Source organism: Camarhynchus parvulus, chromosome Z, assembly GCF_901933205.1.
Source record: "Camarhynchus parvulus chromosome Z, STF_HiC, whole genome shotgun sequence".
Taxonomy (NCBI): Eukaryota; Metazoa; Chordata; class Aves; order Passeriformes; family Thraupidae; genus Camarhynchus; species Camarhynchus parvulus.
In genome coordinates, this window is record NC_044601.1 from 49126968 (window position 1) to 49149110 (window position 22143).

General features: G+C 36.9%; 1 protein-coding gene across 3 annotated transcripts in view; it reads right to left on the bottom strand.

Annotated features, from left to right (window-relative positions):
• Positions 1-22143, bottom strand: part of SREK1 (splicing regulatory glutamic acid and lysine rich protein 1) — a 34515-nt gene extending 12372 nt beyond the window's left edge. Inside the window, exons 1-8 of one of the 3 annotated variants that reach the window (XM_030968132.1) lie at positions 21675-22143; positions 16439-16572; positions 8628-8743; positions 7162-7326; positions 5999-6177; positions 5290-5420; positions 3728-3842; positions 1779-1919 (exon numbers count right to left, since the gene is read on the bottom strand). In XM_030968132.1, coding sequence (XP_030823992.1) covers positions 1779-1919; positions 3728-3842; positions 5290-5420; positions 5999-6177; positions 7162-7326; positions 8628-8743; positions 16439-16572; positions 21675-21835 — 1142 coding nt within the window. In that variant the 5' untranslated portion in view covers positions 21836-22143. Of the gene's footprint in view, positions 1-1778; positions 1920-3727; positions 3843-5289; positions 5421-5998; positions 6178-7161; positions 7327-8627; positions 8744-9030; positions 9269-16438; positions 16573-21674 lie in introns of those variants that run through there. The other 2 variants (XM_030968134.1, XM_030968133.1) reach the window with 2 other exon arrangements.

Sequence of the window (22143 nt, forward strand, 5' to 3'; positions counted from 1 at the left end):
CTGACTGACAGAAGTCTTCATATTCTACAGTTTTCTCTCACATAGATATCCTTTAACTGCTTGGCAGTCCAACACCACTTAATACATAGAAATAAAAAGAAAACATGGACAAAATGTCACCAGATTCCCTTACAAGGCAATGTAAGATGAAAACTTAATCAAGACAATTCAACCATCTGTAATGTCACTAGGAATTTGAAAATTACTAAAAAATGCTAATACAGTAAAAACAGAAGAAAGGAAAATAGCTTCTTTGGGACAGGAAGTATGATAGATGTTCATAAAAAGAATAGTGAGGAAAATTCCATCTGATTTTCAAGTTATCAAGTCAAACAAAAACTAATTAGCTAACAACTTTGGTTGGAAAATTACATTTTAGTATAGGACTGTTTGAAAATGCAAGACTACATCTTTTCCCTCCAGTACAGAGACACATAATGAAAGAACAATTGTTCAGAGAGAGAAACAGGAGAAAGAGGTAGAAAAATTGATTAGCACACCTTATTGTGTCAAGAAGAACCAGCCTGACAGAAGTTACCTGCTATTGGTATCTATTCTAGATTTTTACAGATTCTAAAAGAGACTCCACACATGAAAGATCCTAAGCACTCAAACTTTCCTCAAACTGTGAAGTGATGTTTGGCTGTATCTCCTTCTCAACTGCAAATTAACAGCAGATTGTTGTATGCTCTACAGACTGACAACTTTGATTCCCAGGTTCCGTCAAGTACTTCATTAGGAGTCTCAGATGGAATGTAACATCATAAAGATGAAACAGCACAGAGTCCCCATAATACCAGCCATACAGCCTCCCAAGAAATGTCTTCTAGTTAATTTATAAGAGATTTCACTGGACTTCACCCTTCCAGTGAGCAGACTCAAGAAGCTCCAAAAAGCAGAAACAGAGAATAAAAAGGATCCACAATAAAACTCTGTCAGCTATGCAATCTAGTTTTGTTTCCACATAGGTCCACAGATTTGCAGCTGTCTTTCCCACAAAACTTACCTCCTAGAACAAGAGGCAGCTGCACAATTTAAGTACATATCTCCCTTTAAATAAATCAGGGGAATTACAGAAATGAAACCAAGAACATACCAAGACTTCTATTCATGAAGGTATTTACACAGGCACTTTTGGTTTGAGCTTAATTCACTACTTCATCCCTAAAAAATTACGCTATGATCTTGTTAAAATGTCACAGTCTAATAATTAGATGATCAGACATAAAAACTAATAAACTAGATAAAATACACAGATCCTACATCCTGAAACGTATATATGTCATACAACCAACACATGCATTTGTTCCTGCTGTTATATGAGAAAAGTCAAAGATGAAAATAAGAGGTCATGCACAAGAACTTTATACACATTCTCATAATACAGGATCAAGGTCAGACTGAATTCAACCTTCTCAATAGATACATATCAAACAAGTACTATCAATTTTTTAGTGGGTTCACAAGCTACACAGGATATTCCTCAACTATTGGTTGTAGTCTGACAAAATTATTCTTTTCAGTCAGCTTTGATGTTAGTGCAAATATAGATGAGACTATCAAAGTTCAGGGGCCTCAGTGTAATCATTTAATTCCTGGAGGCACCCTACAGGCTACAAGAAAGATAGGTAACTGTCACAGCCAAGACCACTATCCTCAGTATTGAAATTTACTTTCTTTCTGTCTTTTTGTCCCACAGATGAGACTCCGCCCTTTATGGTAACCTAAAAGGTTTGTTAATTTTTTTTTTCAAGAACTGTATTCTGAGCTAACAATACCATGTTGTGGAACAGAACTCGCGAGAACGAGAGCGACTTCTTGATTTCCGTCTTTCCGTAGATCTAGACCGTTTTTTCAGAGGACTTCGGGATCTGCGTCTGTCCTTGTGTCTTGAGAGAGATCTGTTGCCAGATCTACTTCTAAATGAAGAATACCAGAAGAAAAATATTTTAATACGGAAACTTCAAACAAATTAAGTCAACCAACAACACAACAGTATACATTTGTTGTGTCACCACAAAGTATTATCTGACACCTTCAAGAATGACACCTTAATAACATACTGTCTGCAAATGTTTTTGCAAACATGGATACTTTATGCTTCACCATATGTAACATGCTGTACTTTGAAACCATTTAAGTTATACCAGTGTTTCATAATAATCTCTATGAATCCGGAAAATAGAAGTTACTATAATTTACAACAGTTGTCTTTACGAAATGACACTGCATAAAATCTGATTGGCAATTTCTAGCAGATTGTAATAATAGTAAGTTAAATTTCATTTCCTTTCCAGGCCCAGGCACTTACTGAAGTCTTAGACGTCAAAGAAAGAGGACTTTGGCTGCAACAATCTCTTTTTGCTCTGTTTATCATCCTTGTAATTTAAATTCATAAAGTCAAGTTACCTTTCCAGATAAAAGGATCTGTTAGCATGGATTTCAGTTGTAATTGAAGTGTAGATACTCTGACTTTAAAAAAAAGTCTTATGCAGATTTGATGAACAGCACTTGAAATTTTTTTCCAAAATACTCCCTAATTTCTGGAAGACCCTTTTCCCCAGGGAAACAAAAATAAAAAGCTGATTTTGCACGTTAAGTTTCAGAAAACCATATCATTGGATACTTCACTTCACAAGGCACCACGAAGTTTAACTTACCATAGACAGAAGGATCACATATATTACTGAATAAAACCTGAAGAACTGTGAGGTACAAAAAGTAACAACCGCACCTACCTTCCACAGCTCAAGACAAACAGTTGAATGATGCCTCAGGATTTTAGCTGTTATATTTTTCATACTTTTGTAATCCTGCAATTCCTTAGTGTGTAACTCCATACAGAGTGTTAGCTACTGTTCTCCCATTTTGACCAGACAAAACAATTCCTCTCCAGGCCTGGGAATCAAGGACACCTTACTTTCTCAGGCCCCGAGAAATGTAAACAAAAGTGAGTTATGGGGGAAAGCAAACTTGGGGTAAATTACTTCATTACTTGAAGCTGTAATTGAAAGATTAATCCCCAATATGCAAATAAACCAAACTTATAAAAGTATGAAAACCCGTGACCCGCTTTGGGTCCACTTTGGGTGTAGCCCCTGGGGGCTTTGTCTACCCTAAGTGTATGTGGAGGCCCTTCAATAAATGTAACTGCTTTTTATTCCCTTAATTTTGTTTGGCCTCTGTTTTTAGGTAGTTCCAAATGGCATCAGTAAAATATACTAAGAAGAGGGAAAGCCATTTTTTTAGCTACAGCTTTGTTCTCCATATCAGCAGAGAAATACAAATCAACTGCAAGTGTAATTTATTGCAACTGAATCAAAGCACAACCTTCAATAAATTTTATGTCACAGAGAAAATGATGTTATATAAAACAGTAAAACAGGGAAGCAGTAAGGATAGATTATTTTTATGGATGAAGCTGCTTCAACAGGTCAGACTGGCTTTTTTTCAGCATGTTCTCAAAAGTGGCAGTGGCAATATTACATAATTTAACAAAACATAGTAAAATATAATAGTTTTCATTTGTTTAAGGAACAGGTTTTCCACATTTAAAGAAAGAAAAGCTTATCTTCTAAAATTTCTCTTGGTTTGTGCCAATACAAGATAATACTGAAATTACTGCATGGTTGAACAAAAACCAGTTAGTAATCTCTACAGCATCAGTAACCAACACCTTGCAAAAAATCCCAATATGATCTCAGTCTGAAACAAAAGGCATACCTACCTGTGTTTTGAGTGTGATCTTTTCCTTCTAGATCGGGATTTTGAGCTAGACCTGGATTCTGAACGAGAATGGGAACGAGATCGACCGCCTTTTCTTTCACTGCTCTTTCCAGACTCTGAGAGGAAAAAACCACTTTGCAGTGTAAGCTCAGAACATTTAAAGATCCCAGTTAACAATCTGGCACAAGTGGAATGTACCACATATATTGAAAGGGGCCTACTCTCTGCACATCTTCCTTCTTTGCAAATATCCTTCAGAAACATCCAAGAAAGTCATTGCATATACTCGTTGAGTGCAGCCATCCTGCAGCAGTACACATAAACCAGATAATTATAAACAGCTAGCTCTACTATGAATGGGATTTATGTTGCTGCCACAATGCACAAGATCATAACACGTCCTCCTTTTGCTCTATTTATTTAATATAATTACCTTCTTATTTTTTTTAATAACTTGAGAAAAATAGAGTAAATTTAGACGGCATAATTTTGAAAGCACACATAGAATATAAGTATTACTGTCTGTATTTTTAGATATTTCAAACACTGTACAAATACTGAAGTTTTATTCCTCATTGTTTCGTATGAAGAAAGGAAGAACAGAACAGGCTGAAAAGTCTGACCGAAGGCCAGAAAGTCAACAGAAACCTAAACAGTGAGCTCACCACAGTTAAGAGTCTAATTGCTATTCTGTTGCTTAACTATAATAAAGTGCTGGAGTTCTTTTATTTTTAAACAAAAAACACAATAGAAAATAATTCCCCCCAAATAACCCTCAAGACTCCACACTATCTAACCAACACAAGACAATATCTGGGTTTGTTAATAAGAAGAATGGCAAAAAGTTGCCAACGAAAAGAAGCAGAAAGTTTACAAAGTTGAGATTTTTTTCATGCTGTGATTTTGCAATCAGGTTAAGCCAACATAAATCACCACTGCACTGTCTGACCTCTCAACACAACACCACATTCCTCCCTGAGTTGGCATCTCAGTGTTAACAAGGAACAGGGAAACAATCTCGACAAAATGAAATCCTTTACAATATGTTAATATTTATCCCAGATTTATTCTCTGATCCCATTTGCTTTAAGGATGCATACAACCTTTAGGAATCACGAAAAAGAAACCAAATTCACTTGCTGCTTATAGATGAGGAAAGCATAATATTACTGCTTTCAGAACCATGCTAGCTCATACTCATCATAAAACTAATGAGCACTAAAAGACAACAAAAAATAGAAAGCATATTCTTTCAAATGTTTTCAAGTGCTCTTAACTTAAAAAGTGCCATCATTAAGTATGGATTTAGTATTAAATTTGCGTGTTTGAAAACATTCAGTAAATATGCATCTGAAAACAAGATAATGATGAAATAAAAAGCTTCCTGCCACTGCTTAGATGCATGAACAGAATTTTGAGTGTTTTGGTTTTCTTCCCCAACATGTACTGACTGAACACCTCTAGATACTCTTCTCTTGTGTCTGAAAATACTCTTGAAATGTGTACCAAGGTAAACACAGAATCCGCCTGTTCAGTAATTATTAATTAACACAATATACCTACCTGGTTCAATAGCAGCAGATATAAAAGACTGAGCTTCCCTTACTCTCTTCATCACTTCTTCTAGCTCCTTGGCAGCAGCTTGTGGTGTCATTTCAGGAGGCTTCACTATTGCATTATTGGAGTGATTTATCCTGAATTAAAGAAAAATAACAACCTTTCATTCTTAAATGTTTGAACAGGGCAAATGAAAAACAAGTAAGGAAACAACTTTGTATAAAATTAAAAACCTGGAAGTTTAGTAAAACACCCATCTGTTCCAAGTATCCAAAGTATCTTTTACTACTTTAAAATCTTATCACTTTTAAAGAAAGGCAGCCCAGTATTCTTATGTTACGATATTTTTAGAAGTCCAGGAAGTTACTTCTCTATTTCAGATCAAATCTTCACATTAACACCTACTAACTACACATCATACTGACAACTTAATTAGTACTATGGACTTTAAAGATTTTTTTCACTATTATAGCTTACACTACCTCAAGATTAATATAGATGTATTTTACCCAACGCTATACATATTCTATTGAGAGAAATTTATGCCAAACCGTGAAACTGGAATTGATAAAAATGTTTTGGTTTGTTAACAACAGGTTCATATACTGAAAAAAAAATTAGTCGCACCATTTTGCTACACATAATTCATAAATGTGTGTATAATGATAAAAAGAAATGTCTCATTCAACAGTAATACGGATAATAAATTTCTTACTTCAGTGGCCGGTCTCCAAACATAACTCCATTAAAGGCAAGAGCTCGAGGTACAGAATTTTGGTCTGCAAATTCCACAAAAGCAAACCGTGTTGGTTGTGTCTCATCACCTGCCATTCGCACAAATTTGACTTCTCCAACTTGCTTAAAGAATTCAAGCAGCTGATCTGCTGTTGTAGTCTAGGAAAGAGTTGAAGAGCTCAGCTGAAGTAAACTACACAATGAAAATTATCTAACATATTGGGTAGTCTAAGAGCCGCAGATTTTTGGAATGATATCTCAGCATCATTACAAAGGTGACATGAATTTGGGAATGTTATATTTTAAGACTTAAAGATGCGCATATTTTCTTCCACTAATCTAAAGAATATTCTACAATTTTAAATTATACAGTCACAAGCCCTTAGTCCTTCACCTAGGTGAAAAAAAGAAAAGAAATTTACATGGGATTTTCCACTTTTTAGGTAACTAATCTGAAGTAACTGGTAAGAAATTTCCTTATACCTGTTTCCAAGGTACTAATTGTGACTTTTGATCAACTGAAGCAAAAAAATCCAAACAATATTAAAGGATTTAGATTTGACTTTCTTCTAGCTACCAGTCTGTTTTATTTAATCACAATCAATAGTACTTTTACACTCAGTAGCTGTTTCAGAAGCCAAAAATCACAAAATGTAATACTTACATTGCTATCAGTCAAAAGCAAATATTTTTCAATTAATGTGATCATCTTTCAAAAAACCAAGCTTCTGATTGAAAGACATTTATGCTGATTTTGCAACTTCCAGGAGGACACATCATTCCATCTTACTGTACCTAAGCAACTACACTGTGCTGTGGAGGACAGCTACCATGATCTCATGACTTCTGAGGATTGCTCATCTAACACAAGCAAACTGTACATTTAATCAGCACACAATTAGAAGTAGTTCAGTAGATCTACAGTGGATTCTCTGGCATTCTGACAATGCCTGGTCTAATCTGACTGGCACATGAACTTCAAAATTCAAAACATCATGAGTAAAAAAATTTAGGGGGTTTTGTTTAAATTCATGTTGCCATTAACTAATAGAAACTCATTTAACATGTAAGATTAGAATTCATAGATAACATTTTCCCACCTTCTATTAGTATTTCCACAACACAGAAACAAAAAAAAGCTACCTGGGAATTCAAATTTCCAACATAGACTGTTCTCCTGATTTCATCAATTTTGGACGGATCCACATTTCCCATAATTGGTGGTTGTGGTATTTCTCCCAGTGCCGTAATGTTAGGATCCAATGCTGCTGCTGGTATAGCCCCTAAAGTACCAAGTGAAACACCAAGCTGGAAAATACAAGCACAGAATACACTTTGCAGCCAAGCACTGATGAAAGATATTCCACTTCTTAATACTTGCCTGCCTGGATGAATTTCTGCAAAACCAGATCTAGTGAGTACAAGCAATACTTTAAAGGTCACAGCGCAACAGGTTTTTTTAAAGAAAAAAAATCTACCCAGAAATAAGCTTCCATAGCTAAGATATTCTGTGGGTTATCAGTTAACATCTTACAAAAGAGATCTGGACAGGGATTTATATTAATCACAGAACATACGGGCTCTAATGCTTAGAGTAAAATAAATTGAGTAAGACTCTTTCCGACACTACTAGTATACTTATTTTTTGCAAACAATTATTTGGACTAGATAAGGAATGGCTGAGATCTTGCTCAGCAAGGCAAGAAGGGAACTTCCAGTGCTCAGGATCAAAGGACACATAAGCATATTCTGGACAAATGAACCACCCAAGACAAAATTAATTACAGTTGAAATGCAAAGAATGTTTTAAGTTCTTCCACTCATACTTAAATATGAAAAGTATACAGCTCTCATGTTTGGAACTGGAAATGGAAAATTCTCCTCTGAAATGTTATAAAAAGTCACTTAAAAATCACTACAAAATTGGTCTATTGAGTTCCTGGCTTGAATTTTCTCTACCCAGAAAGCAACTGCATTTACAAGAAATTAATTTTCTAAGAAGTGTGGGGAATTCTTAATAAGCCATCAGTGCTTTCTTTTATGTAACAAAGGAAAATACTACTATATTTTAACCTTAAATTTTCCTTCAATAAACCACAGCAACTCGCTGATGTCAAGAAAGGCTTACAGAGGCAAAAGGGAATGGAGGAAAAATAGCATAACCAAGCTCCTCTACTTTTCATAATGAAACCATTGTTAAGAGAGTCTCACAGTTAAAAATCTTGCCACAGAGATATCAAGGAAAAGTGTCTACTGCAGTTTTTAATATTCCGAAGAACTGGTGTAAATGTGACTTAGGTTTTAAGAAATTTTTTGTCAGTGGTAACTACCAACTGGACCAAATTAATGACCTACAAGGTAGGACAGCAATTAAAAATTAACAAAAACCAAAACCAGTATTTACCCACTATTTTGGAAAATAGTAATCTGAAAGAAAAACCCTGGGAAGGTAGCACATGGATATCTTCTGATCAATCCTCAGGAGAGTCAACACAGCTAAATCCTCACTGCAACATCCACTGACCAGATAGTCTTCATTCCCTGTCCACAGAAATGGCTACAGAGAACAGAAGAAACTGGAAATTATACAGATGCTGAACTTCACTTACTGTAGTCAAGGGAGTTGGTGTAGGTATAGGAAGCAACCCTGCACCAGGCATCAGACTTGTCATAGTAGGAGCAGGCGCCAATAGAGACAGGGCTTTGGCTTCATCTGGGATTTTACCTGAAGAAGCAAATGAAAGCATTACACAGAGTTGGAACACTAGCCAGATGTTACTCTTTCTATGATTTTACAATTACCCTTGCATTTAAAAACGTAATAAATAACAATGAATCTATCTACCAGATCCTTACAAAGAAACAAATAACTTAAGTTTTTCCTTTTACCCTGCTCTATTAGGAAAAACAAAAGTGAGCAAAACTTCAAAGACTAGCAATCTCATTAATGGATTATTATTTTAAAAACTGAATAATGTATATAATTATTTAACACTTTGAGCTATGGGTCACCTGTACTGGAAACTTAACGTTCATGAACCAAACGATATCAAGCATGGACGCTTTCCCAGGGCGGTGTTTTCGCGGTGATCGAAAGTTGTTTTACACATGACAACCGTTCGTGTTGGCTGCATCACTAATAGCACACAGAACATCAGATACAGAAAAGAAGAACATTTTTTAAAGTTTAATCCCCAGAAATGGCAAATAACCAAATCAGCAAAAGAAAGAAAACCAAAAAAAGAAAAAAAAACGAAAAAAAAAAAGAAAAAAAAACGGAAAAAAGAAAAAAAAGTATGTGCTGACTGAAATTTGTGCTTTTCTTTATTCCTTTGGTGCTACCTACTTAGAATGTAAAAATAAATAGAACATAAAATAATAAACTACTGAACTACTGTGACTGCACAGAATACACACTACAAGTGAAGTTGAAGGTGGAGGAAGGAAGAATAGAAAAAACTTAAGATTTGTACTCTCATACTCCAGTCATCTCAGTTCATCTGAAACTGGTAAATTAACTCTAAATTTACTGAGATTGAAGAAAATCATAATTTCAGCTTGATCAGGCTAAGCTACCTCTCTTTTCCCAACATAAGTACTTCCTGCTATTTTAACCTGATTATCCTCCTGTAACGCCAAAAGTAAGTAATAACTAATTGAATTAAATGTTGGTTTCATTGAATGTTAGCCATGATTAGACTACTACATGAAGCCTTAAAGTACCTCCAAAACAAAAACCATTAAATGTTAAACAACTGTGATTACAATTAAATGTACATTTTAAATTTGAAATGCAAAGGGATTAAAACTGGCACAAACACTAAACACAAAACTAAAAAACTTGTGAAGGAAGTTCTAACTACACTGGTATTTATGACCTGTTCAAAATTACTCGCATAACTGTACATATGCTAACCAACTAAGTCCTTTGGTATTTCCCCATGGATCTTAATATAAGTAAATGCTCTTAATTCAATACTGTTTTAATAGTCAAGTAATACATAAAAAGTGTGCCAGTGGTTTCCTGTCTTGATTAAAACTGCATGTTTTAACAAACATGTCAGATGGATGTTTTCTTTACAAAACATCTAAATCCAAAATTTGAAGACTAATATTGTTATCGAAAAGAAAAACTCAAGGTAGGTTTCAAAACACCATGCAGGTTTAGCGATATGCGTTCCAACTGACACCACGGAAAACATACTAATTTAAAAAATGAAAAGAAACAAGTGCTGCAAACCTGCTCTACAGATCTGCGGGAAAGTTTGGGTTACAGCTGGATATGACTGAATGACAAAACAAATCTAAAGGAAACTTAACTTATATGTAGCATGGGTGGAACAGAACAGATAAAATAACGGTACCCTTTTTTTTCATGCTTCCTATTTACATTTATTTTATTTATGTTAAATTTTGAGACACCTTGCAACTCAACATGTAAGAAACCATTTGATTTTGCTAACTAAGAGAGAAAAATAGGAAAATTATTAGCACTTAGCAGTTAACTGTGCAATAATGACTTCCAGGACTTTTTTAAAAAACATGCATGAATCTAAGCCACCACATCACAATGCTCAGCACTCTTAACAGATCTCATTTTGAAGTCAGGCATGCAATGGGAGGTGTACCTGATTTGCCTGATTGCTCAAAAGTATCAGGTATTTTGTGTACCTTGCCTAATATGCAGGCCTACTAACAGGCTTTTGAATGTAGAGTTCCAGCAGATGTGCATGCAAATTAGGCACAGAATTATGTACCAGTTCTGAAAATCAAAGCATTAAAGTTTTTTCAAATGAGTAATGAACCAGAACTTATCCTGAACAGTTGGCATCTGGCAATTAAACAGCCTCCCATGCAGGTTTCTATGGATGAAGAGACACGGCACAATTAAATCCAATGGCAGAAATGGTCTGATAGTGGTATGTCTGCATGCTAACTGAGATCCTTGGTCAGTACTGTACACAAGTATATGCCTAATTTAAGTATGCACTTACATACAGCCAATTCAATACACACTTAACCAAGTAATCTTATAAAATGCTTAGGCATTTAGCCCTTTTAAACAGGAGCTCAGTTAGGCATATATAACTAAGACAATGACTCAAGTTCACAAAGTGACTTCAGTAGAAGCATAAACTAAGTATATGGATCATAGCACTGAAATAACTGAAATAATTAACTTGCTGAAACATTGTTCAAGAAATCCACTGAACACTTCAGGTAAGTTCACCACTACAGCAGCTCCCAGAATGAACAGCATGCATATGTAAATTGTGAAGTTTGCAGCATTATTTCCAGAATACTTTGGTCTTTCAACAATGTGAAGTTCTATTTGAAATACAAAAATCAAGTTGGTCAGTTCCACACCACAAAAAAAGACTCATTTATTTTGTTTTCAAGAATGAGAAAGGGTCTATTTCTACAGACAGAACCCTGAAAATTTGCCTGTATATTCAACAACAGTCTCTTAAGAATAACTTTTCCAGTTTTTAAGTCCAGGTCAAGTTTTAAAAGAATTCTACAAAACCCTATTGTGGAGGAACAAAAATAAAATCTCCAGTATCTTGAGTATCTACCTCCATGTTCTTTAAATAGTTTTGAAAAACAAATTAACATGCGAGTCCAAATAACTTCATGAGTTAAAAGCTTTAAATTTTGCAGTTTTACCTCCGTGGTTGTATTTGTAAAGGAAATACAAGCCCACTGAATACATCAAAACATGCAGATTATGACACAACTGTTTAGGACAATTTAGTTTAAAAATAATACTTTCACTTTTAGAACACGGTATTTAAAATCTGAGTAAGAATGAGGTGAAGATATTTATTTTTTAATGAGGGAGCAGTCAAAATAATTATGCCATATCTATACCACATCCTTAGACAGATTTCTTAGAAGCTCTTCTGCTTTATAAACTGCAGGTTCTATGATTATTTATTGATTCTCCCCTTTACAAAAGAATCTGGAAGTAAATGTACATTGTCCCAGCACTGCTTAAAGGCATGGCTGTGATTGCTACTTTTTTGTACCATTAGTCTAAAGAGCCCTAGACAACTTAGTCCATACTAGAGCCCATTTTGCTGGAGGTTAAACAGAATCATCTGCATCTGACAAGTACCAGTGACAGTATTTTTATTCCTCAAGCGCTCAAAAGAAATTAATTTCCAATTCTTTGTAGTGAACCTACAGAGTTAACCCTCACATCCAAAAGTGCTCCTGCAATGAGTTTGCTTGTTTTAAAAACAGTGAAGAGTTCACAGTCTACATTTAAACATTAAAAAAGGTCATTATTTTCCTTCTATTTTACATCAATGGAACATGTATGATTAGAAATAAAATAATTTCTATTAGATCCAACTCATGAATCTTAGTGGATTTAGCAGAAGGGAATAAAGAGATTAGAGCTACTGGCAATTACAACTGTCACAGCCAAATCCAACAAAGATCACAAATCAAAGCCCTTCCCAGCTGCAGTGCAGAGTCTGGTGAAAGGAGTGAAACCAAGAGATCCCAGTGCAGCTGCCTGGGAAGAGCAGTGTCTCAGGACTAGACACACCACTTTCTCCACCACCACTTCTGTCTCACAAGAACATCCTTTAGGGATCAGTCACTCCAGCATTGAACTGCCAGGGCTTTTGAGACTCTGGGATGACTGGAAAACCCTTTTTTTTTTCTGACTTCTTGTGGTTTTTTTAAAACAGCTTCCTGAAATAATCACCACTGGAGCATGTCAAAGTGCAACACACACACACACACACACACACACAAACAGAACTGATTCAATCTTCCCACAAGTAACAGTGTTAAAAGACAAGGTGTCTCACATAACACACTCCAACCAAAACTTCAGGCTGCATTTGTACTTATGAGTGGTAAATAGTTTTTTTCTGAGAGCTACAGAAAAAAATGATGAAATCTTCCTACCAACTGACCTCACTGGAGAAAGGTTTCATCAGAAGTAAACGAATATTTCATGACAGTCAATATTCATTGTTCAATTTCAGAAATAATTATTTTAAACTCATCATGTTCGACATAAATATTAAGCCTTCTTTTAAATAGCTGGTGCAACATAAAATAGAACATTCTGCTGAGAGAAAGTAGCAGAGAAATATGATAACTTTACTTTCTAAAGTTGCTTTCTCCAGAAGTAAGAGTTTTAACTGTCCTTTTCCAAGATAAACTCATAAAGCACAACATATGGAAGAATATATCTCGAAACACTATTCCTGTCTTCTGACACAATGTACTCATCTACACAATTTAGATACTTAAATAAATTCCAAATCAAATTTATCCTTAATTCAGAGCACTAAAAACTAATCATATTCTAAATTCTCCATATACCATCCACCATTCATAAGCAGCTTCAAGTCAACTTCAAAATCAAACACTGTGAACCCTTTACAAACATCATTTTACAGAACTGAAGTACCAGTTCACAAGCACAAGGGAAAGAGATTTAACAGAACAAAACAAAAAAGGGACAAAATAAAATAAAAATAAAAGAAACAAAGGAAAGAAAGCAAAATAAAATAAAAACAGAGACAGGGCGTCCATCTTCAGCAGGTCAGACTTCGATCTCATTTCCCCCATGAAGGTTTCACTTGGCGGCAGGTTTAGTGGCATGGCAAACAATGCCTAACTCAGGCAAGTGTAACAGGTCTGCCTTGGCCAGTCTAGTCATCTAATAATGCACAAATATCACACAGAGAAAACATACAAAACCAAATTAATAGTCAAAATCCATCTACTAGATAATGTGGACATAAAATTTAGAAAGATTAGGGTGGCATCTTTGTTTAGCTTTCATCTTTGCATTTTCAAAGCATATTTAAAGAAAAACCTACCAATACACACAAAAAGTTGTATTTTCACAGCTTAATGGTCTTACTTCATTTACAATAACATTTTTGTTAAACTGTTCATCAAATGTCACATACTTTACATTGATTTCATTCTGTAGTGATTTCCTCCTTGATTTACACCACTCTTTAAATACACTCCAAATGTCAGGTTTTTTCTATTTTTTTGAACCAGGTTTTTAGATTTCCATTTTACCTCTCCTCTATATTTAACTTCACACATTAAATGTTTTATTACTGGCAATGTTGGTCAATGGTATAATTTTACCTCCTGGTAGGATAAAAAGTCATCACTACTTTTAAAACCCATGATCCAGTTCACTGACTCCATTAACAGTGCATCGTATGATACATAGTGAAATAACCTTTGTGCCATGGTCTCCAAAGCCATACTTATTCCACACAATAATAAATTCATTAGAAAGTTAAATTTGCATAAATTCACATCTTTTTATAAATGAGTGATTCTGATACAAAGTTACAGAGAACACCATTCTGACATCAAAAAAAGCAATCCCAAAACCTTGTTCACCTAATTATGCATACATTTTTGTGGAGTCCAGAATGATTCTGAACAGTGATCACGTTTTCTCAGAAACGCCTGATCAGCCAGTTATCAATAGAGCTGGAAGAAGATTTGTCAGAATTTTGACTTACTCTCCTTTCATTCACTGTCTACCACAAAAGATACAGGAAAATGTAGCTTTACCTGCCTGTTGCTATATCATGTCAGGCAGTGATCTCATCACAAGAAAAACACCAGGAAGTGTTGTTCCCTCATTAGGCAGCCATCTTCCCTCTCTGGCAATACTGAACCAGTGTTAAGATCTTACTGATGAAATATAAAACCAAGATACGGAATAATCTTTGGTCTATTTATTATGGGGCAATTCTTCAATTGGAGACTCTAGTGCCCTTAGCCTCTACACACTTTCCAGTGCATACAGCAATATTCTCTTTGTGGTTTAAGAGCAAGCTAAAAATACAAAAACAAAGAGTCCCTAAAACAAGACAAAAAAGGAACTAAAAACCTAGGCTTTACAAAGATAAATGTATGTGCTGTATGACCTGCCTAAGAAAGCTACAAGAATAGGCAGTATACTGTAGGTCAATATGGCCTCTAGTCAAAGTACTTTTATAGTCTGTGAAATTTTTGAGATCTGTCAGTTTGTTAAGAACGTCCCAAATGAGTATTATAGCAGCACTCATCTCACACTATCTAGATCATAATGCAGCAACACGCCAAAACATGGTACTCTGGGACCATCGTTAACAAACTGCAAGAAGTCAATAGTATTTTTTTAAACCAAAACCTGATTCTTGCAGTTAGAGATGTTAATAAGCGGTATTTCTTGATCTGCTGCAGTTTACAGTTCAATCACTATACATATTGTTGTTCATAGCAAAACAACAACCAAGTTGAAAGAAAAGTCAGGTTCACTCCATCAGCTGCAATGATTCCATTCCAAGGAGGCAAAAGGTCCAGCTACCAGTCAAGAGGCTAAATTCCACAGTGATCCCAATGAAGTCAATGGGCCTCTGCCTAAATCCATTGATACGCCTGCCACAGGACCCTGCTTCATGTTTATAACTGTATTCAAATCTAGGATGCTTCTACTAACAACAAGAATTGTCAGGTACTCAACACATCTATAAAAGCATGGCCTCAGAGCTAGGGGAAGGAACACCTGTCAATGTATTCATCAAGTATTTTATCTCATGAAGACTTTTAATGTAATTACATTACATTAGTAATGTTTTAAAGAACATTTAATGTAATTACATTACACCAGTAATGTTTTTAAGAACATTTTTAAGATGGGAGCATTCTAAACAGACCACTGCATATTTAAACAGATACCCAAAACAAAAAAGGAGTACCAGTATACATAAGGAAATTTTTTTATGGCACATGAAGTAACATTTTCAACAGTAACATGAAAGAAAAAGGTTTTAAAATTAAACTAGCAGATAAACATTTATATTCAAACAGTATTTTGAATGCTAAGTATCTTGGATTAGATGACTCTAAAATGGCCAAATGAGTATACCACGTCTGTAAGACAAAACTGGGATTAACTCTAAAAATGCAGAAATAATCAGTATCTTTTAAAAAGCACACATCAGCAAAAAAATCTCTACAGCAAGGGTGATATATTAAGATTAAAACTGCAATGTTAAGTGTCAGGGAATTGCCTGATCTTCTCAGAGCTCCATTGACTTCAGTGAGAACTCTGTGTGTGAATACACTTGCCTACACAAACCACAGGAAAAGGAATTATTTTTCTTTCTTTTCCTTCAAAATATGTAATAACTACAGAAACCTGAGTTATAACTTAAACTAACTATCTTTTTGCTAATGCTGAATTTCAATTAAACATGTATAACTGGGACTTTTTTCATTCAATTTTCAATTTTGTTTCAAGGCCTTTTTTTTCCAAAAACCAATCAAATAAAATAAAACAACAGCAGAGCATCACCTTACACAGAAAGCTTAAAACAATTAAAAAACACAACAAAGACCAACATTACAGAAGAATGTCTAAAATACCAACCTTCTGCGCAGGGCACAACTATCAAAGCTCTGTCAATAAAAACCGTGTTAGTTAGATGCTGGGCCACACCAACACTCGATGCTTCACGAAACTTAATATAACATACTTTGGAGGAAAAAGCAAGAGGTGCGTTGCTGCAAGATAAAAGGAAAAAAATAACAATTAGTCATAATTGTATGCATATTTTTTAACTATTACTCCTTAGGAAAAAAAAAAGGAAGCCCAAAGTATAGAAATCTACTAACTTGCCACTTGCTGTATCAGTGAAAAAAGATGGAGCACCTTTTTAATGAAAACTTACGTCCACCAAAATCACTAATTAACAAGACTAATTTTCTTCTATTATCTGGCTACACAACACTGAATAGTACATTTCAAATTACTATTTTAAGGGGCATGTTTACTTGACAATAACAATTGCCAAGTAAATATTATATAGTTCATCTTTTTTTTCCTGAAAATTATTCTTTTTTTTAGGAAAGACAAACAAGCCATGCAATTTTTTGCTGGGTCCTTCAGATATTAGCCTGTAAAAATCAATATTCTTTCTGTGGCTTTCACAAAACTAGTTTTATTAATTCTTACAAAGATAAAAACAATTCTTGAGAGGGCTTTCAAATACTGGGTCTTAGCTGACTAATGTAACAAAAATCATTTGCCTAAGTTTAGCACAATGTAGCATGGAGTAACATCAGAGGAAGTAGGAGCACCACACCATTTGGCTACAAAAGGGAAGAAAATTTGTAATTCACTTTTCCATTACACTGTATGCCAAGAGAAAACATTTAAACATTGCAATCTTGAGCAAAACAACGTAAGTTTGCATTAAGAATGAATTCCCTAGTCAAGGTTTGTAACCTTTATATTAGCAGCTTATTTCTTCACATGAAGGAAGCACAGGTAAATACTCAAAGAGAATACAGTATTGCTGGAATATCAGCAAGTTTCATTTGAAATCATGGAAAAAATGTTGCACAGACTGTTTCACCCTGGTCCTGTCTCAACCAAAACGGAAACACTTGTCAAATTTCTGGAAGCACCAGCAGCAGCTCAAGTTTAACATAACCCATCTTGGAGTCCCTTCAAATTCCAAGGATGTGTTTCCCCAGTTATTCTATGAAATTCTATTAGATTTCAGGATTTAAATACAAATCAAAAGTTTTAGACACCTGATCTCATCATATTAATTATAAAAAGAAACCAAAAATGCAAGCCTCAGGCAGGCAGACTAGTATGTTTCCAGCTACCAGAACAGTAGCATGAATGTAAGATATCTAGAGATGGCCAAATTCAGAATGTCATTCAGAAACATCTATGATGGAAAATTCTGTAAGAAAAGACGACACAGGAGAAGAAAAACTAAACAGGGAGTGGGAGACATAAACATCATACAATTTAGAGAAACATTTTAAGATTACTACATTTCTTCTGCTCACTTTCATTAATTTGTGGTGGGTAATGCTTTTACCATTTCAAGCTTCCACATTCAGGAAGGGACAAACTGCATAAAACAGCTTCTGAGCCAGCTGTAAGATCTCGGTTGAGACAAAGTTTCCAGCATCAGAGGTGACAGCCAGCTGTGACTTCTTCAGTACTCTAGAGATACTCTGAGCACCACAAAGACTTCTACGGCCACAAGTAGCCTTTTATTTGCTTTGGTTTCGTGGGGGAGAGGACTCTAAGGGAAGGGAGGAACTCATGTCTTGGAGTTTCTTGTCTGTCATCACTGTATGGCGTTTGTTTGCCTCTTTTAAAATATATCCCTCAGTATTATAACCCAAACGGCTGAAGTCACCACTGAAGGTCCTATGGTCCACATAGAAGACTTCTAGTATCTTCTGATTTTTTTTCCTTTTTTGCTTTCATTGCCAACTCAAAAATATAATTCTGCTCCACACAGTTTCAGACCTCCCCAGTAATCCCTACAAATTTTAACATCTATAGAGCCTGCACTATCAAGTGTGTTTTTGTAAGATTTACTCTCCTGTATTCCCTAATTTAGAACACAAAAGCTATGTGGACAATATGTTAAAAAATATTAGATGTCTGAACACTAGTGCAAATGAGGCCATACAAAGACTTCTTGATACCAAGTGCCTTCCAGAGGTCAGAAAGGAGAAATTCTCTACAAGGTGACACACTCTACCAAAAACACATCGAAGTTGCCTCAAGGGAAACTATTAAGATCTAAGAGATCTAAAATTTTAGAAGGTTTAACAGTGATTGAGTCCTCTCTTTTTATGAAGGGGGCCTCAAAAGTCTTCCCTTTTTTTAGAGGACTTTCTGCTAAAACAGTTAAGTCATAATTCCTTTTGTCATCCTTTTTTTGCTAGCCTTTACTGAGGCTGAATTGAGGGAGACTCGTGATCTTTTTCCTAGGTTACACAGCCTTGACGTCAAAAAGCAACTCATATATCTCTGATTCAAAGTTACAAAAATTCTGTTAGTCTCTTTAGAAGAAAAAAATTTAAGAGGAAATAAATATCTAAACAGTATTGGGACACTTCTACCATTTTTGTTTCACTTTGTAGAAAGACAGCAACATTCATCTCCTAACAGAATAAAAACCAACCAAAGTATTTTTTAAGACGAACTTATTCAGAAATCTACGGTAATAAGAAAAAAAAGGCTATAAGACATTTCTCCAACTGTCCAAATTTTCTCAAGTGGGGCAGGGAGGTGGGATGTGTGAGGTGTGGAGACATGACAGAAATGAATAACTTATTAAAATAGAATATTATGGATTAATTGTGCCGATCAGTTTAAATAAGGCTGTGTGTGTTTTGCCTCAGAAGCCTCACCTACACTGCTGTCACTGCAGGATATAACAATTCTATTTACTGGACTATACAGACGACAACCCCTTTTCTCAGATGAGATGTCCCTTAAGCGAAGGCGGTCCATCCACCTGTGTCAGAATGGATAAGGGATACAAGTGAGATTGACTTCGGTGGCAGCCCTCAATGCTAAACTAGGCTTTGTCCAAAAACTCTGGTTCATGAACAGAACAGTTTTAGGCTCCAAACTAGAGGAGGCCCCAAACCCCACTGCCAAGGTCTGGTATGGCATGTATCACCATCTCTCAAGGCCTTCTGGGTTGCAACCAGAGCAGAACTTCCTGGTGGCAGAACACAGAGGCCAATCCAGTCTCGCCCTTGACTAGGGAAGGGTTATGACAAACCAGTCCATCATTCAACTTTTTATTAAACCAGAAGTTTTTTTCCCAACAGAGTTCTAGCTTCCAAGACCACTCTAGACTATTCAGTAGCAAGCAGTATTACACAGCAGGTCTTTCCACACCTAATAGAGACAGTTTGTGATTCCCTGCTTTCAAACAACTCATTCTGCCAAAATCCAATTGTTGCTCAGTAAGTTTTTCAACATTTAACTGTTCAAAAATCTTCTTAAGGTCACATTTGAAGGCTCACTGCTACACATGTAATTTTGAGGCCTACTCTGAAAGGCAGACTTTAACTGGGTTACAAGTGTCTGTGCATGTCTGGGACTAAGAATCCAATTACAGGTGTCACTGGTCTCCTGCTAAACTGAAAACACCACTAGGCTGTGGCAGTGGATAGCATACTGGAGTATACACCCAAGGCAAAAGACCTGTCACATCCTGCAAACCAGCTTCCGTTTTTAACTGTATTGCAAACTGATAGTGATCTATGTTGTGTTTGGGACACCATTGCTTCCCATCTGCTTGTCAATCAAATACTATTTTATGAATTTATCACAATGTTATTTAAAAACATTTTCAGAAAGTCAACAGGAAGCACTTTTTTTTTTTTGGTTCTAGGGAAAGGCATGAAGAGCTCTTAGGCATACTTAGTCTTCTCCCAAGTTAGCAATTTGGAAGTCAGTTCAAATGTCCAGAAGTATGAGGCAAGAGAAGTGCCTCACTTCTAATATGTATGCATAAATAAGGGTAAATAAAACCAAGAGTAAAGCAGGTAATCACAATCCTGCATCCTATCTCTGAAAACTGAATTAATCAGCATTATAACCTTGACATTCCCAAGTTATTCTCTATTATGGTACTGGATTTCATTATTTTATGTGTATATACGCCCTGGCAAAATTGTATATTGGCATATTGGCACAGACATTATTTGTATATGAATGTCAATAATGTCTCCATTTCCCTTAAAACCTGTTATATAACCTAGTGAAAGACACGAACAACAGCTGTAACAAAAAACCAGATTCAGTCACGAGAAAACCAAAAATATAAAGAAAGAACTGTGGAACAAGTCCAGGACAAAACCCTAGAAAACTGTGTAAAAATCCACCATATAGCTATCAGTAAGGCATATCTTATTTTAAGCATATCTTTACATATTAAGTGTTTATTTTTTCTGAATGCTTGGTATCCAAATATAGTCAGATGTTATGTAGCTATATAAAAACTAATAAAAATCAACTTTTTTGGCTCTTTCCTTTTGCAAATCGAAGACTTATTAGCCTGAATATTTTTGTATCAAAGCTCACGTATTGGGATGCTAATAATGCCCTCTCCTTTCCACTATTCCGATTTAATTTTTAAAGTACATTTATTATTCGCTTCCCAGTACAACTGCTACCTCGAGAGAAAAAAAAATTCATCTCCTCCCCTTTACTGCCGATCATCGCCTTCTCGGGAGAGGCAACACTGCTATTTTACAAGCCCCTGCATCTCCCACTTGAGCGCACCCCTCGCACGCCGCTGACACCATGTGAACCGCTATAATTTAGGGAGAGATGTGGCGCCTGAGATTAATTTATTCCACAAGCTTTACTGGGGGCAACTCCGAGGCAGGGCGGGTTCCCTCCTCTGCCCGCTACAAAACCTCAGCTACTCTGGCTTCTGTTCGAACAGCCCCTTCTCGGAGCACAGCGCCCTTCCTACAGAAAGGGAAAAAAGAAAAAGAATAAAGGCAGTCCGGCGAGGGCGGGCCTGGAACTCCCCGGTCTAGCTCGCCTGCACCCAGCGTGGGCGAGGAGACAGACAAGGCACAGAAAGCGGATTTTTAGGGAAGAGGGGGAAAAGGGCCGGCGCCGCCATCTTAAGTGCGGGCGCAGCTCCTTCTCCGCAGCTCCGACCATACAAAGGGGAAGGACCACGTGACGCCTCCCTGGTGCCCGCACTCAAAATGGCGCCTCTGGCCTCCTGCCCCTGCCCTTCCCGCCACCCCCCGGGCCCTCTGCCTCATCCCTAGGCTCCGTCGCTGCGGCGGGCGGCACGGGCCCCACTTACTCCGGGGGATAGAGACGCAGCTCCTCGATATCTCCCAGGAAGCCGAAGAGCGTCCGCATCTGCTCGCTGGTCACGGCCGAAGAGAGGTTGGTGACCTGGATGACGGACGTGGGGCCCAGGGGGAAGCCCAACGGGACGCCGATGCCGCCGCTGTTCATCATGGCGGCGCCTGCCCAGCCTTACCGCGCGTACCCGGGGCCGCGGGCCCGCCCACCGAGAGGGGCGCGCGCCACCGGCCGGAGAGGCCCCGCGGGCGGGCGCTCTAGTGGTACACTCGATCGCTCCCAGAAGAGTTTTCGGACCGAGTGGCGGCCCCTGCCGGCGAGGCCTCCGGCCCGCCCGCGGCGTGAAGATCGCTCGCTTCCCCAGGAGCCGCTTCCCCAGGAGCCACCTCATGTGGAGCCGGCTGGGCCGCCGTGCGTAGGGCGGGACCGGCGCGGAGCGGAGCCCGGACCCCGCCCAGGAAGAG